The following is an 18635-nucleotide window of genomic DNA, read 5'->3' on the forward strand; positions in this document are numbered from 1 at the left end:
TGTTCTTTGGTTTATCATCCTAATCAAGACCCTTGGCTGTCTCGTCAGAAAGACAGCAGCAGACAAAATAGTGACCTTGAATGTTAAGACATTTGGCAAGGAAAAGATACTCATCCAGGCTTCTCATATAACAGGATGTCTAGAGTAATACCACTTTGTTTTATTACTTCCAATACTAGGAATCTTTGAGGGATTAAAAGAGAAAATGTTCACCTTGGCTTCTTTTTAAAAATTCAGAAGATTAAACATAAAATTTTAATCAGTGTTTACTGATTCCTTTTCAATTTTATTTTATGATCAGTTAAGATAGAGGAGAGAAATCCTGAGATCCAAGAGGAATCAAGAGTAGAAAGAGAAGAAAGACAGAGGCAAGAGGGAAGGAGAAATGGTGCTAAGACAGAGGAGGTTGCTCTGGCTGAGTGCTGCCTAACCTCAGCAACTGCTCCTCATCCTGCCAATCATCCCCTTCAGATCTACTGGACTGACAGGACTCTTTCTCTTGCACCTGGCCCCAGGTCCCAATTCTGTTTCCCTGGTTCCCTGCCAAAAATTCTTTAAGCAGTGTTTAGGCCTCCTCCAGCGTGTGCTCCAGGTTGCCACCCTGTCACTGAGAACTGTTGCTCCATGTGCTCTTAGGGGAAGTCCCACATGCCTTTTTTTCTTCCCACTGTAACTTTCCTCTCTGCCCCCCAAGTGTCCCTTGTTCATGCTGTGTTGTATTTTTGTGGTTATGAGATGATTAATGTTTGCATCTTCTCACCTCTGTCCATGGTTCCCAGGTCTTCCCTTGAGAGAGGAGAAGAGTGGTTCCCAAACACCATTTAGGCACTGGTGATAGAGACAAAGTTCTTGTCAGACTATGGCAAAATGAGAAAAATAAAGTGGAACATAGAATATGGAAACACATATTGCATTGTTTATAAGTGCATATGTGTATGAAACCTCATTGGTGGAAGCACTCTGAAAACCATGAAATGTTATGGAACTGTGCATTTTTTGTTTTTTGTTTTTTGTTTTTTGTTTTTTATCTCCATTAAACCTTAGAGTCTTGCAGCTGCCCCAGCTAACCACTAGAATGCAAGGCCTGTGGCTGCCATCGCTTCCCTTCCCCTCCAGTGTACAAACTTGTTTCTGTCAGCATTTCCTCCTGGGGAAGAATTGCATCTTGCCTGGGCCACACCTGTTCAGAGGTATAGCCCATCAAACTTATAGACTTGGCCTCTAAGAGTAGAGGACCCAAAAGAAGTATGATTTTAGGAAATTTATACTACCCTGCCTTCTTTTATCTTAGTGCAGTAGTATTATCTTTCTAAGACATAAAAATTATTATTACTTACAAGCATTTCTTGTTTCTTGTTTGGGATTGTTTGAGTGGAAGGCATGATCCCTTCCTCACATTGCTTACATTCCAAATGTCTTATCACCTTGTAAGCGGACAAGACAATTTATGGCATTGTCAAAAAGTGCTATGTACACTTTAAAATTATTTACATGTTCAAAAAAATATATAGATTAAATGACAAAAAATCAATGTAACTGAAAACAGATTAATCTAAACATGCAGAAGAAAACAAGTACAAGGCATTTGTTCACCTTCACTGGCCGAATATGTGCATACACCTACATGAGACTGCCAGCCTGTAAATCACCATGTCAAGAAGCTTTTCTTTTTTTGTTATTTTTTGTTTTTTGAGATAGAGTCTCACTGTCTCCAAGCTAGAGTGCAATGACATGATCTTGGCTCACTGCAACCTCTGCCTTCTGGGTTCAAGTAATTCTCCTGCCTCAGCCTCCCGAGTAGCTGGGATTACAGACATCTGCCCCCACACTGGCTAATTTTTGTATTTTTATTAGAGACGGGATTTTGCCATGCTGGCCAGGCTGGTCTTGAACTCCTGACCTCAGGTGATCCTCCCACCTCTGCCTCCCAAAATGCTGAGATTACAGGCATGAGCCACCATGCCTGGCCAAGAAGCTCTTCAATTGGAAAAAACTCTCTTGTTAAAGCAGGGTGTTCGTCACTATAGCTAATGTTGCTGAAGGCCTTTTGTTCATCACATTCTGTTTATTTCTTTGGATCCTACTGTTCTTACCTACTTGAGGCTCAGCTTTCTGCCCTTGCACACCCATAATATCTTCAATGTGTGAAAGAAAGGTGTTAATAGACACCAGGAGAGGGTATCTAGCCAAAGCCCATTTCAGACACTTTTCAGTGGACCTGTTTTATTTTGGATTTGGCTGTTTATTAAACTTTGTGTCATCAGATAAGGCTCATTTCTAAAATGCCTAAAACATAGTAGATAAAAATGAGTAACAAGAAGCATTGTTTGGGAAATCTGACAAAGCATTGTGACAGCTTTAGCAGGATGCTAAGAGGGCCAGTTGTGGGAGACATAATCTGTATGTCTACACTATAAAAGAATAACATTTGGCTTCTGCTTATTATTCTAGGCATATTTTAAAGATCAGTTAGAACCTCCGTATCATTTTGTTCCTTTTCATTACCGAAAAGCCTTACTTAAAGGCATTACTGCCTTTAAGATGAGTTTGCATTGCTTTTGCCCAAAATATCAGTAATATATTACTAGAATAATAATATGTGTCTAACTAAGAGTCTGTTCTCTATATGTCTAGAAGATTACAGCATTTTCATTTGTGGGTTCCCTGAAGAGTGGTTGAAATCAGTGGTCTCTAAATAAGATTATATTGACAACTGGTAAACAAGCTAAATTTTCTATAGCCTATCTATCTCCAGAGACTAATAAGATAACCTAGCATCCGTTGTTACTCAAGGAAATAGTTCTTTGTCTCTGCTGTGAATAAGGATCACCTTGAGTTTGTGGCATATACAAATTTTGGACCAGGCCCTTACCCTTGAGATTTTGATCTTATCTGTTATGGAACCTAGGAAGCAGAGTTTTTCATAAGTGCCCCTTCACCCACCCACCACCAGCTGTTTCTGATGGCTCGGGATCATACTGTTTGGAGAAATAGTCCTCGGGCAGACAGTTGTGGATGGCATTTGGGAAGTCTGAAACTCCTGTCTGTGTATATATGCCCATTTGCTAAAGACTTTCTAACCAAAGTCTTAAAAGGGTGCATGACTCCCCAACCACACATACATACAGGAAATTAAGGATCATTGATTTTTCACCCAATGCTTTCATTTTACATGTGAGAAACTTGGGCTTCAGAGGGGTTAGGTAAAAATTTGAAGGTTGCATAGCTTTTATTTATTGCTGGAAACATGATTAGAGCTCACCTAGGTCTGATTTTAAAGGCTACCATAATTAAGTGTACCATGCACAGTAACTATATAGTTGATATGGGGAAGTTCTTTATAGAAATTAGTGAATATAGACAGAATGATGGAAATAGAAAGTGAACATTTTTTTGTAACCCCTAATTGAAGCAAATGATCTAAGCAACAGTCATCAGTGAATGATGTCACTAGATGAACAGAGGTCAGGGAACTTCACCATGAAGGGATCAGGCTGTTACCACCTGAGCTCACTGGCCAAGCTTAGCATTACTAAAAGTGGGCAAATAAATGTGTATGTCTCCTGATGTGATTAAAAAAAATAGGAAATATACACCATCACCTCGGAAATACCCTTGTTTTTAAAATCGAACCTGAGTTCTTTCAAACTTTTATGCTAACATCCATTTATAGAAAATGTCGGGACTAGAGAAATAAGTTAAGTGATATAAAGAAGCAGATAAATTCAGAATGTGGGTCATTTTACAGGACTGCAAATCCATAGCAGTAGGGAAAAAAGAGGGGAGTGAATCCCGTGTTATTGTGCTGTTCCTTTAAATCATGATTAGAACAAACCAACTGTAAACAGACATTAAGACAATCATAAAAATGTAAGTGTGGATGAGACATCAGATGCTACTATGGAATTATTTTATCAGGTGTGGTAATCACGTTATGATTATGTAAGTTGTCTATTGTTTTTAGATATATACTGTGATATGTGAAGGTGAAATTACATGACATCTAGAATTTTTAAGAATAAATCACTGTAAAAAATAGAAAAGTGATAGATGATGCAGGTGTAGCAATATTGAGATAGCTTTTGAACATTGATGGTGGCTGTAAGGGGTTTATTGAATGATTTTCTTTGTTTGCATGTGCCTAAAGATTTTCATAACCAAAACGATTGACCTTATGATTTATACAGTTAGAAATGCTGCAAAGGCAAGGCTTTAGTCGAGGTCTTTCTCACTCCATAGTGTATGTTAGGAGTTGGCAAACTACAGGCTGCAGCCTAGTTCATAAGTAAAGTTTTATTGGAACACAAACATGTCTGTTTGTTTACATATTGTCTCTAGTTTTTTGTTTTCTCTTTTTTTTTTTTTTTTTTGTGCTAAATAGAGTGGTCAAGTTGTATTGTTGTGAGAGAGATCTTATGGCCCAGAAAGCCTAATATTTACTATCTGGCCCTTCACACAAAAAGTTTGCTGATCCCTGATTTAGATATTCTTCCTACCACACGGCATAGACTCAAGACTGTTTTTTCCCCCACTCTCAATTGCAACGTTTTAATGCTTATAAATAATACATTTTCATTATTAAGGTTATAGAAGACATGTCTTTGTTAATTAAAATTAACAGGGACACTTCAGCAATTTAATGACGTTTCAATTAGACCTTAAGACAGCCTGAAGTAAGTGCTTCATTGTTTTCATCCCACTGTCTTGTGGAATGTTACTATGAGGCTCTGTGACTGTGGGCACAGGCGATGTTACGGACCACTGATAGAAACGTAGGGTGAGAAAAGATAGGTGTCTTTAGCTCATTCCACCAGGAAATAGGAATACAATAGATACTCAGTGCCTTTGTCCTCAAAATGTATTTCTTTGGTGCCAGGTTAGTTTAGGGGGTGTGAGTTAAACTGGCACTGGACTGGTTAGAAGAGACTCACAAATGTTTGGCTCTGCCCAGGGTATCTTTAAAGAGTCACCTTTGTAGGCTCTTGACAGGCCAAGTTTTGTCCAGAGCTCTTCTGCTGCATTTCATTCTTGTCTCACCTGAGCTGCACACCTTCAGGCAGCACATAATTTGTTTCTCTTGAATTATAGCATCGTATACTTTTCTTCCTTTGTTCATTTCTTAGATTTTTCAACAGCCTCCTCCACTCCCCCCACCAAAATATGTGATTTTTGTGTTATTCAATGATCTTATGCTCTGATCCTAGAAGAGATCGGACTTTCTTTGGTATTAGGAGACTGCATTATACTTAACTGATGTTCAGCAGTTTTTTTGAAATGTGTTCACGTGACTTAAACATTTTGGCATATGTATAGTTTTCAAAATAGTTAACAAGTTAGAAAATGCCCTACCCTGTTTTTCTGTGAGATATGATCATGAAATAGAGACTATTTAGCACAAATATTTGGATGCTTGCTTTAGTTTACATTTTGAGATAAATATTGGGATCATGTACACAGTGATAATAGTGCAATAAAGGAAAACTACTTAAAACAGAAAGGTTATATTAGAACACTAAAGAGAGGAATTTTTGAGGCAGGTCAATAGATGATTTCATAAAGAAATTGAAATGATTGTATTTTATTTTCTAGATATTTGAGCCAGAGAAATATATTCTTAAGTATAGAATAGATACATAAAATTTCTGCTACATTGTATGTAGGCAGTGGTGTCTACTTTTTGTGCCTTTACAGAGGATTTATAGAGGCTGCGGGTTGGACAAGCTTGATCTAGATAGTGACTTGAATAAGACAGGCAGTTCCTGCCTCCATAGAACTTACATTGTGTCACAGCTCTCAGATTTCTACAGTTCTCCCATATGGAGAAATGGGAATTTTAATTTTATTATTTTATTTTTGGGAAGACAGGGTCTTGCCCTGTCACCGAGGCTGTTGTGCAGTGGCACAAACATAGCTTACTGCAACTTTGACCTCCAGAGCTCAAGTGATCCTCTGCCTCAGCCTCCCCCGTAGCTGAGACTGCAGGCATGCACCACTATGCCCAGCTAATTTTATAATTTTTTTTTTTTTTTTTTGGTAGAGACAGGGTCTCACTTTGTTTTCCAGAACTCAAATTCTTGGGCTCAAGTGATCTCTTGCCTCAGTCCCACAAAGTGCTGGGATTACAGGTGTGAGCCACCACACCTGGCCAGAATTTTTTGTTTTAAAAGCTAAATTTCTTCAGGTGTTTTATATTTGGAATTTTAACCATTATTCAAATACATCAAAAATTCAAACACAGAAGTCCTACATTCAGGATCAATCACATTGATTTTTGCAATAGGTGTATTATACATTTCTTCACACCTAGTAGATAAATCCTTGACATATTTTTTCAATTGTATATTTAGTTTAGTTTTGCTTCTGCTATTTTGAATGAACTTTTTGGAAATCAAAATATATTATTGCAAGTGTTTAAGTGATAACAGTGTCAAAATATAGTATTGCAAGTGCTTAAAAGACTACAGTGTTTAAATGATACCTGTGGTTTGTTTTAGGTTCAGGAAGATTTGACTGAAGAGAAAAAAAGGGAACTGGAGCATAATGCTGAAGAGACCTATGGTGAAAATGATGAAAATGTATGTCTCGGATACATATTTCTATTGAGCACTTGAGTGTTTGTGGGTGTGCATGTGTATAGGAGAGATACATGTATTTGGGATAGGTACCAGTGGGTAATGGTGCCTCTGAGTTACCACTGAATTTAACAGGTCCACCTGAAATTAGGAAAAGTTATGACAACATGAAAAGTAGGAGAGACAGCAGCCCTGTTGCTTACATATCATTTTTTCTTCCTTGTTTATTTCCTCCAAAAATGAGTAACTTCTCATCCTGTTTTTAGAGAGAATTATTTATCACTAACTCTATAAATCTCTTAGTTTTTCTTTTTTCTTTTAATTTTAAGGCTGATGATAAAAATGATGGAGAAGAGCAAGAAGTTCGAGATGACAACCGCCCCAAGGGCCGAGAGGAACACTATGAGGAGGAAGAAGAGGAGGAAGAAGACGGGGCTGCAGTTGCTGAGAAATCACATCGAAGAGCTGAAATGTAGCTGTGCCCAGTTTCTAGACAATGCTCAGCCAACCGATTCTTTTCAAGCTGCTCAAACGTAAATCTGCCTACTGAACTCTAGGATATTTAATTACAAAAATTAAGAACTTAGACTTTTTTAAAACTTTTGTATTAGAAATACGCATACATTTATATGAATATATTTTGATAACGTAGGTCTAGAGCTTCTTTTATATTCAAGCTAAACATGAAAAAGAAGAAAAACAATAAAGTAAACCTGAGCCCCCATGTCCCAATTTTTTTAATAGATTATGTGATGTTGGAAAGGTCATTGATTTTGTATATGTTTCAGCGTGTTACCTTTCTGGCTTCCAGTTTCCAGGTGTTCTTTGCCTTTGATAAAATACAGGATTTAGGAACAGAGAGTACTGCAAAATGCCATGCAAACTTTAAAGAGAATGGCCCGTTTACTAATTGCTGCCCTTCTGATGTCTTTATGTATAGTTCTGATAGAATTTTCACCAGTCTATGTATCTCTGGAGTGAGATCTATGTACAAAGTGACATACAATTGGAAAGCCATTTTTGTTGTAAAGACATTGTTTTTCAGACTTTTCCGATCAGTTAGAAAAATGTTTGTCATTGCTTTAAAATCATAGCTGTTCTGCTTAAGAGGAATTGAATTAAAAAATGAGAGAGTATTAAAACTCACGTGGCAGTATCCTGGTCTTAATCAGATATTGTAGTGTTCAAACGAGGTATGGACACATCAACATATTCACCTTTTTGAAGGACTAGTGACTTGTTTAAAAACTAGTGAGTGTTTGTGTGTGGTGTTTTCTGTGTGAGCACCATTCTCAAATTTTTTTTTTCCTGAAGCCTTTGATATTTTTGTTTCAGTGTCTGGTTCCCTACAAGTAAAATATATTTCCTCTTTAAGCTCTGTGCCTCAATATGCAATCACTTTGATAATAAATATGAATATGAAAACATACCAAACTGCAAATAGGATTATTTTTGAAAACTATATGGTGAAACATATGGTGATATGATAGACTCTTATGATTTTTCTGTTTGCTGGGATTGGGTCTGCTTTTTGCCTATGTATAAGGCATTTTAATGATTGTGAATATAATAGATTCCTTAAAATAAGAAAATTAAAAATCAGAAACTTCCTTTGGAGTAGAGACATTTCAGTTGCAAGTATAAAGATTTTTAAATATATAGCACTAAGTTATATAATTCATATGTGTGTGGTTTTGTATTAATACTCAAAATTAATAAAAACAAATTTCATTTTCTACCATTATTGTATGAATGTAATTTTATTTTTTAATAACCACACTCATAGATGGTTTTGATTGTTACAGTTGAGTGATTGTGTACGTATGCATAGGAATGTTTTGTTCAGATGTACTTTGTATTTCCAATAATCAGAAATCTTACCTTTATGTATAAAAACCTATTATGTAATGTAAAATGTATAATATTGTACATAATATTCAGAATACAATTATTTTGGTAAATTAGCTTGTATTTTTAATGTCCCAGTTGCAGTATTTAATTATTTGAACCATAATGAAAGTTGGTGATAGTCAATAAAGCTAAAAAAAGGTGGCAAATCTTTTAAACTATGTGGTTTCTTACTAGTTTATGACCTTCTAGCATTCTTCAGTTCTTTTTCATAAAAATAAAAATTTTAAGAGATGCCAATATAAATTAATGAATTATAAAGTGCCTTTTCCCACCTGCTTCTGTTTTCTGTGTCTTTCTCTACTTTGTTTGGCATGTGATTTTTCCCCCTTTTTCTAAAGAAAGAGCTGAAGATGTTTATTTTATTTGAGCTAATTCTGAGGGAAGAAAAAAGAAAGAGGGGCAGAAAGCATGAGAGTGTCATGTGCATGCACACACACAAAATAAACAAAAAACTATTAAATCCCCCTAGGAAAGCAACAGTCACAAACCCTTCTACTCTCTGTATGGCACCAAGTTATAGGACCATTCTAACGAATGTCTAGAGGAGAACTAATCAGCCTGACCTCATCTACATTAATGAAGTGACAAGAAATAAAACATCACCTGTATTTATCCTGCCAATTAGTCTGTGACTTTGGTACAACCAGTAAGTCAAAGGATTTGGTACTAGGAATATAGTCGGGGTTGGGAGTGGGGGTTGTTGGGGGAAGGCACGTTTATTAGCAATGAGTATAACTGGGCACAACAAAACTAGTACACATGCAATGACTGGTTATTTGCAAGAGTGATTTGGAAGAGATCTAGGAGTAAGCATAATCTTAGCCACATGTGCCAGTGACTGACTTTTACAAAGGAAAACTATTGATGTGTATTGAATACCTTCATAGTCTAAGAAGTATGTGAATAGGATCCACTTTAATCCCCACAGTATTCTGTAAGTTTAATGGAATCCCCTTCTCATAACTGAAGAACCTTGTCTTCCAAAGCACTTAACATTTAACTTCTTCTAATGCTTAGTTTTGTTTTTAGTTCTATTATGTTGTGGTACATCTATACTGTAGCATCTTACACAGCCATTAAAAAGAGTGAGTTAATTCTATTTCTGAATCACCTTCTGTGGCTTCTGTTTTACTGTCTTTTCCTAGTTTTTTTCCTAGCATACTGACTACTTTCTCCATTTTTTTTTTTTACTGGTTCCTCTTCTTATGCCTGCTCTTTCAATATTAGTGCTCCTCAGGTTTTATACTAGAGGTATTTTTTCTGTTTAATCCTCTTCCCATCCGTTGTTATACAAATGTCTTGAATCTGTTTCCTTAGCCTAGCTTTCTGTGTCCCATCCTATGTAAAATTTGTAAGTTTCAAAACTGAATTTGCCTTCTTAAAACCTGCTTCTCTTTCTAGGCTTTCTGTCTCAACTCATGATGTTTCCCTAAACAAAAACATGAAGTTTGTCCTTGATTCTGTCTCCTCTCCTTTTGACTGCTATCAAAATATCCTCAGATTTGCCCACCTCCATACTCACTATTTTGGTTCAGACCCCTGTTATCTTTTACATGGACTGATATAACTGTTCCCTAACTCATTTCTTCATTTACTCTCTATTGCCAATCCCTAAAATCTGTACCAGTGTGATTTGTCTAAGGATATCACACCTACCCCGTTATAAAATTTAACAAATTGCTATTGCTCATAGGAAAAAATCCAAACTAATTAATATAACCTACATAACTCTTTATGATCTGGCCCCGTCTTATCCCTTCTAATACCGAATCATAATAAATGGGATTCATCTTTGTCAAGCACATTCCTCTCCTAATGTCTTGGTGTCTGACCTTAACCCATGTGTGGATGGAAATTTGACTTTTGCAGAGCTGTTAATACTGTCCCATCTCCTTGGACAAAGTGCTTGATAGAGGACAGGCACTTGACCTAAAATACATCAATTCGATTCCTTCCCTAGAATTTTTTGTTGGAAGGCCATCCCTCCATGGCGTTTCTATGCAGCTTGTGACAGCTTTTATCCTAGACTGTGTTTTCAGTGGTACATGCACAGCAAAAAGCCTTGGAAGCTAGAAACAGTATCTCCTTCCGGGTCAGAGAGCGGATTTGTTTCTTGACTTGAGTAATAAAGATGATGTCTTCCTTTAGGAAAAAGTTCAGACAGGTTTGACAACAGCTTCTTTGTAAAATGAGGGTTTTCTAAGATCAGGGATCCTCAGCTATGACAGAAGCCCACTGTGTGTGCAACATCCACTTGGGCTGCTCCACATTGACCTCATGACACCTGGAGACACAGGGGAATTGATGTGAACATGAAGCTCACGACTGCTGCTGGATCATGAGAAATGGAGTCCTTTGTGTCTGACCCAGCAGTGTAGTTCCTTCTGCCAACATCCATGAAACTGTAGCAGGCAAACTCGTTAGTTGTAAGGTAGATGAAATCTCATAGTAGTTTTACTACTGTGTAATGAATTCAGGGCTTCTAGTGTTCATTTACTTTGTTGTGTGAAAAAAATAGTTTATAAAAGTAGAGAACAAATTTAACCTATAAAGAGATGCAAAAGTCAGAGGCAGAGTTGAAGAGAGAGTTGCGGCATTTTTTCCAGTCCTTATATCTTGCCATCCTTGATGCCAACCAAGTCTCTCTACAGATTAGTTAATGACCTAATAAAATCTACTTTTTCACTTGACCTAGTTGCATTTCTGTCACTTGCCACCTGAAGTTTTTTGACTAATTACCTCAATTACATTGAATTCCTTTAAATCATCATGTTCTCTTATATCACGGTATATTTGCCACCTATCCTCCCCAGAAACACTGTTCAACCCTTATTGGCTCTCCTCTCCTTTGCCTGGCTGGTTGCTTTGGGTCTCATCTTAGACACCAATTCCTCTGCGAAGAGTCTACCTCCCACTCATCTGACTCCTAAGTCTGGGATGCATACCCTTCTGTTCTATAGCACCCATGTTATCCATATCATATCACATTGCATGGAAGCGGTCTATACATTTGTCTATACTCTCTTTGACATGTATGTTCCGAGAATAGAGACCATATTTCTCTTGTCATTATTGCACCCCAAGCACTGGCATATAGTAAATTTTCAATAAATATTTTTTAAATTGATAGAGTCCTCATCTGTAAAAAGGAAATATTATTTCAAGACTATATGACACATATTAATAAATGGCAGAGCTAGGAATTCTTCCCAACTCAATCTGATTCCACTGTTAATTTCAAATATATCAAGGATTGTTTAGATCATTGTCCATGGTCACATTCTGAGTTTCGTATGTTAAATTCTGCAATAACAAGTACTAAGAGGGTCGAAAAATGAATGAAGTCTCAGCCACAGGCTCTGGAGGACGAACCAAGAAACTGGAATTACTTGATCTAAGAAAGCAATAGTCAGAGGAAGAAATAACATTGTATGTCTGTCTTCATTGAAGCATCAACTGTAGCATAAAGAATTTCTTGAGAAATAGGTGAATGAATCCTTGAAATCTAGAGAGGTTTTCAGATTGGAATATATTTAATAATTAATTATGATCACTAAGAGGCCTGCCTAAGCTGAGGAATAGGTGCTATATTCTGTGACACATTCCTTGGGTCTCGTGACTGTGATAGGAGAGCCAGTTGTTATGGTGGAATAGGATATGTGCTCATCCACTGGTTGGCCTTTCGTCTCCACACTATCAGTTCTGCCCCTCATTTGTAGCAGGTCCTGTAATCGCAGGAGTGGACCAAAACCTGAGCTGGATCAATCTTTGTACCCCATCTTCTAGGCCATAGTGATTGATGGAGGAAAGCAAGCATGTTCCAAAGTAGCCCTTCAATTTCTCAGTCTGAGATTTCTGTACTGAAGCTGAATAAGAGAAATGCTGTCTAGATGCTTTGGAGATGAGTGAAACACATACACAAGGAGATTGCAGGAGTCATAGTCCTCATCACATGGAGAAAACCAAGTTTCAGTAAAAAAAAGAATGATGCCAATACATAAAAAAGAGTAGCAATGGAGGGGAGGAGGAGACGGGAGAAGGCAGGAAAAGGAATCAGAGAAAGGTGCAAAGAACGTAAATGGTGTTCAAATTCCCATGTTCCGCCTTCCTTTGATTTTATTTGCCAACAAATCTCCCTCCCCTTTATATCTTAACTAGTTAGAGGATCTTAAACTGGTCAGACTAAAGAAAACTGACTGACTTCAGCATTATATATTTTATGAAGCAGAACAATATTAGTGTGACAAAGGAAATATTTGATTAATGTCTAGTCCTTTGGCCCCCAGGGTAGTAAGTTTTAATAAATAATGACATGTTTTTTTTTTTTTAAACCAACCTTTTTTCTTCTTGGATCTGTCATTGAGGCACAGAGGATCTGTGATAAAAGCTTAAGGATTATCGTAATGAAGTTATGAGTACTCTTGTATCCCCATTGTTTTCGTCTACATCAAAAAGTGGCAAACTTTTTCTGTAAAAGGCAAACAGTGAATATCTTAGTTTTTTCAGGCCATAAAGCCTTTTTTGAAATTACTTGGTTCTACCTTTGTACTGTGAAGGCAGTCAGAAACAATACATAAAGGAATGAGCATGGCTGTGTTCCAGTAAAACTTTATTTACATAAACAGAAAGCAGGTCAGATTTGGTCTTCAGGCTGTAAACACCTGGTCTATATGGTCCAAATATTTGTTGTAAAAACAATTATTTCTATATACAATAGACGATTTTGAGATCAGCTATTAAGGCTTTCTGGTTCTTTGTTATAATTCCTTCTATTTTAAATTGGCAAGCACGCAACATCATTTTTGTTGCTACATTTGTACACTATTTTAAGTAATTGGAAACGAAATCCTTTTGTCCTTTACCGTCTTGGCTGACTTTGTTCACCCCATTCCCTGTATGCTACTAATGGAGCTTGAAATTAAGTGTCATTTCTGTTGATCTGTTATTAACACATACATAGCATGTCCCATAAAGTACATATCTTTTAAAGAACTGGTTCATTGGCACATGGGCTTGTACCAGATGAGATGACATCTTTTGATCTGGTGTGTCCTTTCTTCTTTCACAGTTTAAAGTACGGATACAAATTATAATAGCCATATATTAATACATTAAATTCAAATTTGTGTTCTTAGCTCTGAGTGTTTTGGGTTCTGTGGGTATCTAATTCCTGTTAAGTTTATATACCCTAGTAGAATTAGACTCTATTTCATAAAGAGAGTCAAAATACATTTTGTATTCCATGAAACCTGGTCAATTATCTTCTGTAATGGTTTTAAAATTTGTTCACAAAATCTTTGATAGTCTTCCCTTCAAGACACAGAGCCTAGTTCCCCTTCCCTTGAGCGTAGGCTAGACTTAGTTACTGGCTTCAAACAAATAAAATTGAAGGAAAGTGACCATGTATGACACAGAGATTCAGTCATAAAAGCCAATTTAGTTTCCTCCATGTTCTCTCTCTTGGATCACTGACTCTGAAGGAAGCCAGCTACCATGTCATAAGGCTATTCAAACAGCCTTGTAATGTGACCTTCATTCATGTGGCAAGGAATTGAGGCCTTTGGCCAACAGCCTATGAGGAGCTGAGGCTTCCTGCCAACAGCCACGAGTGAGCGTGGAGCAGATCCTTCAACCCCAGTCAAGCCTTCAGATGACTGCAACAGGACTGCAATCACTTTAGAAACCCTGAGCCAGAACCACCCAGATAAGTTATCCTAGACTTCTGGCTCACACAAACTATGTGAAAATGAATGTTTATTCTTTTAGGTTTGGGACTAATTGGTTACACAACAATAGATAACTAATACATCTTCTAGGCAGAGTTTATGACTCAAAAGGGAGAGGTCAGGGGTAAAGATGATCTGCAGCTGCATGGCTTTACTGGGCAGCTAGCCAGCTGCTCTGCTGGAAGACAGGTTTCGATGTGTTGGTGAGGGAAGATGGATTTCAGCTTAATGAGCTGAATAAATTTAAGCCAATTTATATGTTCAAAATTATTAGATAATATTTTGGCAGATATTAGTAACCTTTCAACCTTGGCTACAAACCTGGAGAGTTTTAAAATAATGATGCCTGGATCCCATTCCCAGAGACACCGAATTAATTGCTCTGTGTTGAAGTCTGAGCATCAGGATTTTTAAATTTCACTAGGTGATTTTAATGCACAGCCAAGATTGAGAACTACTGCTTTGTAAGTTAGGAGTTGGAAAGAATAACCTTCTCGCCTCAACATTTCTCTACCAGATGGCAAATTACAATGAAAGCAAGTCTCAGACCAAGTCTGCAAAGCAAATATTTACAGGCAAGTCAAAACAGACATCTAAACTTTTCTGAAGGCCCAATGAAATTATAGTTCCCAATCCTTTCAGGCATTCTAGACAGGCATCAGCCATGAAGGATTAGCTCAGGACAAATCCTATAATTTTTCAGGAACAGAATTCTGTTAAACCTCTAGTTATATCTTATGCCCAAGCCTTCCCTAAAGAGGCATATGTTCTTCTGCAATGGCTGTTGGAGTTATCACATCCTCATACATCTTGTTCAGAGGGTAGAGGTGCCTGTACCATACTTCCTACAACTCATTCACATATTTTGAACACTATTTCCCCAGTGAAAAGAGTCTTTAATATCCATAGTGTTGGCCAGCAAAACACTCAATGCTGAATTGCGATAAAGATAGTGGAAGCATTTACGGTAGCAGCCTTCAGAATGTGGACTTCGATGACAGCACCAGTTTCCCAACCCTGGCTGTGTATTACATTTTTAAAAAAGACTTCCACACCCCACCCCAGTCTAATTAAATCAGAAGCTCTGAGAGCAGAGCTTGACATTAATATTTTTTAAAAGCTTCTCAACAAATTATGATTGATAAGGATAATAGTCAAGAGAAGATTGGGACTCTGAAGGGCTAGAACACACAGGAATTTTTTGGGGTGGTAAAACTGTGTTTGGGCTGTGAGGGTGGTTGTATGAATCTATACATGTATTAAAACTTATTGAACTGTACAACAAAATAAATAAAATACACTGTACAACAAAAGAAATATACTGTACAACAAAATAAAATATTCAACTGTACAACAAATAAAATATTGATTTTATTGTATGATAATTTAAAAATAAAATAGTGTAACTGCTAAAATATTTTTGAAAGCCCTCTGATGATCTTAATGTAGAGCCAGGATTGAGTCACCATATTAGATTATTTTAAGCGCTAGTCAACCATTGCTGGGGTATGTATTCATAATTAGGCACCACCAGTCTTAACCTCCTAAGTTGACTATCCTCTAACCACTAACCACACACGTGCCCATACCCTTGTTTGTAGGCACGCCACATTGTCTATGGTGAAGTAGATTTCTAATAATTACAAATATTATATAAAAGTGAGATACAGCTGTCTTTCACAGATTCGCACTGAGGAATTTTAGAGTATGGCAAGGGAAATTGCATGAGTCAGTAGTTTTATTAATCTCTGCTCTTGGAGAAAAAACCACTAGTATAGTTGCTCTCCCTCAAAACAATGTTTCTCAAACCTATTAACTCTGGCTTTTATAGAATAACCAAGAATCCCAATAGGAGAGCTGTTTGGCAGTTTAATTAGTTTCATTTCTAACTGAGACCACAGGAAGAAATAAATGTATCATGAAACAATGTGTATGAATATATGTGTACATATTGTACAAATAAAATAAAAGTTTCAAGAAACATAGGCAGGCCTTTCCTATTTTATTATATTTCAGTGGAGTATTGATCATGATATCATGATGCCCTGATGGTGAGCCAGTTACAGTTGACTGGACAGTAGAACCAGGTTCTACTCTGGAACAATAGACCCAGGCATTTGTGCTTCTCCCTGCTGTGACATAAAGAGACAAATAGGAATTTGACCCATGGCTATGCCATTCACTCACTTCCGGAAGTTAGACGAACTTCTTGATCTTTCTGTATCTCCACTTTCTCACTTGCAAATAAGAATAATTGCAGCAATGTTCAGGTTGTTGTTGGAATCACTGGATCATCTGACTCCATCAACTCTAAGTTCCTCTTCTTCTTTTCTTCCTTTACATTTAAGTTAAGACCCAGTGAGAAAGAGAATGGAAATGGAAGCTCCGTACTATTTCTTACGTTGGAGGCCAGAGACTAAATTGATTTATCATCTTTTCTTGTTTAATGATGTCATATGGTAGCTAGGACATATCAGAGCTTTCAATATATGAAATATTTAGTGATCTCAGCCACAGTAAACATTCTTTAATCTTCAGTGATTTGGACACTCTGGCTGGAGACAGAATAATACATTAAGCAGTTGTTCTGGCCAAAGAAGGTTGAGTAATAATTCAAACTGACCTGACCATCCACAGCCTTACTTTAAGCAGGAAAGTTTCACTTTTATGGATTTAATTAGCAAAAAATTAATAACACATTAGGAAAATAAGATGACTATGCTAGCTAAGAAAACAGTTATGCAGTCTCTATGGAGAGTTGGTTAGGCCATACCATAGCTAGGGTTGGAAGCATCTTTGTCTGGAAAGTCCTGGGAACCACCTCCTCATCCTCTCTAAGCCTTACCAGTGCAATATTTCACAGGCTTGTTATAAAAATCAGTGAGTCATGGCAGGTGTTCCCCAGTTGTTCTCCCTCCTCACTTTTTATTTCCTGTTTAGTTTTTCTTGTTTTTATTTAAACAAACGTTTGCTAACTGGCTTACCAATATTTGAAATTTTCTTAACTGGACACTAAGACTCGAAGACTTGAAGTCTTCAATCAGGGATGAACGTGTTGACATAGTATGCTGTCTGGATGAGGCAGGTTATTCATCTCCACAGAAACTCAGGTAACTAAAATGCCTATCATTGAACCATTGTAACTTGGAGCTAGGGTGCCTCTGGGTAAAGGGGCACCAGAGGATCCTGGCTGCCAAGAAGTGGGAGAATGAAGACAGAGGACTGAAGACTCATGTGCCTAAAGCTGCTAACTCTGTTTGTCCTTAGCTATGAGTAAAGTAATAAAAATATTTTGCATTACAGTTTAAAAATTATGGTTCTTTGCAAACTCTCTTACTTTCATCCCAACAGATTGTTGACCCTGATTTTTCAAATGCTTTCGAAACTTTATTCTGCATCCCTACTTTGGAGTGGGTGTTAACAGTGCCTGGGAGTTTTTGCTATCCTCCGTCTTCATAGCATCTTGGCTTCCATTTCCTCAGAGCTGTTAGAAGGCACATGGGCACAGTAGAGGTTAATAGAATGGAGACTGTGATTCCCATCCTTCTCCTCCACTTTTTCCTCTTTTAGCCCCACACCTGGAATTATTCCTGGTTTTTGAGGACAGAACAGTTGAATTAATAAATACCCGTTTGTATGCACATAGAACAGAGGAATATATGCACTTTAATCCTTTTGGTGTTTCCCTGTGGCCTGTGCTCAGGTCTTGAATTGATGTGTGCTACCTATGGATAGATAAGTTTGGCTTTGCTCCCTTCCTCCTCACTCTACCATTCATTCTCCTTGCACTATCAGGCTGGTGACATCAAGATGCTGTGAGCCAAGGTTCAGTGTGGAGGATCAACTAGCCACCAGTCAATGTCTCATGGTTTCCTGACCTTATTTATTTTTAAAATATTTGATGTCATAAGGATAACAAGACAAACTCTACATTATGCTAGGGATTGACTTCTTGGAGGAATCTTAATGCTATAATTCAGGTTTCTTGATAGCTTAGAAAAGCAAACATTCTATGGCTTGATATTACTACTGATTTTATATGATATCTATGATAGAATTTTCTCATTTAGCATAGAGTGTTCAATAGCCATTAAAGAATGTCATAGACATTACTAATGGAAACTGAATGGTATAGTACAAATTTGATGTGTAGCTGAGACTCTGATATGAACATATGGTCAGTTTTAATGAAGTAACTGAGCTGAGTAGCCTCATCCATATATGGAACTGATGAATTAAGAGGGACTACAACATTTACTTGTACATGTTTCCCAGCCCGACATTTGAAAAGGAATCATGAGATTTTACACTGCCTTTTTTATTTAATTTAATTTAATTTAATTTTTATTTTATTTATTATTTTTGAGATAGAGTCTTGCTCTGTCACGCAGGCTGGAGTACAATGGCGCGATCTCTGCTCACTACA

At 37.2% G+C, this 18635-nt stretch overlaps 1 protein-coding gene across 4 annotated transcripts in view; it reads left to right on the forward strand.

Moving 5' to 3' along the window:
* The window catches only part of GOLIM4 (golgi integral membrane protein 4), an 83362-nt gene extending 74724 nt beyond the window's left edge, over nt 1-8638 (forward strand). For all 4 annotated transcript variants that reach the window (XM_011944611.1, XM_011944612.1, XM_011944613.1 and 1 more), the window contains 2 exons: nt 6495-6575; nt 6902-8638. In XM_011944611.1, coding sequence (XP_011800001.1) covers nt 6495-6575; nt 6902-7048 — 228 coding nt within the window. In that variant the 3' untranslated portion in view covers nt 7049-8638. The remainder of the gene's footprint in view (nt 1-6494; nt 6576-6901) is intronic.
* Nucleotides 8639-18635: the final 9997 nt, after the last annotated feature.

This window comes from Colobus angolensis, unplaced genomic scaffold (genome assembly GCF_000951035.1).
Source record: "Colobus angolensis palliatus isolate OR3802 unplaced genomic scaffold, Cang.pa_1.0 Scaffold234, whole genome shotgun sequence".
Taxonomy (NCBI): Eukaryota; Metazoa; Chordata; class Mammalia; order Primates; family Cercopithecidae; genus Colobus; species Colobus angolensis.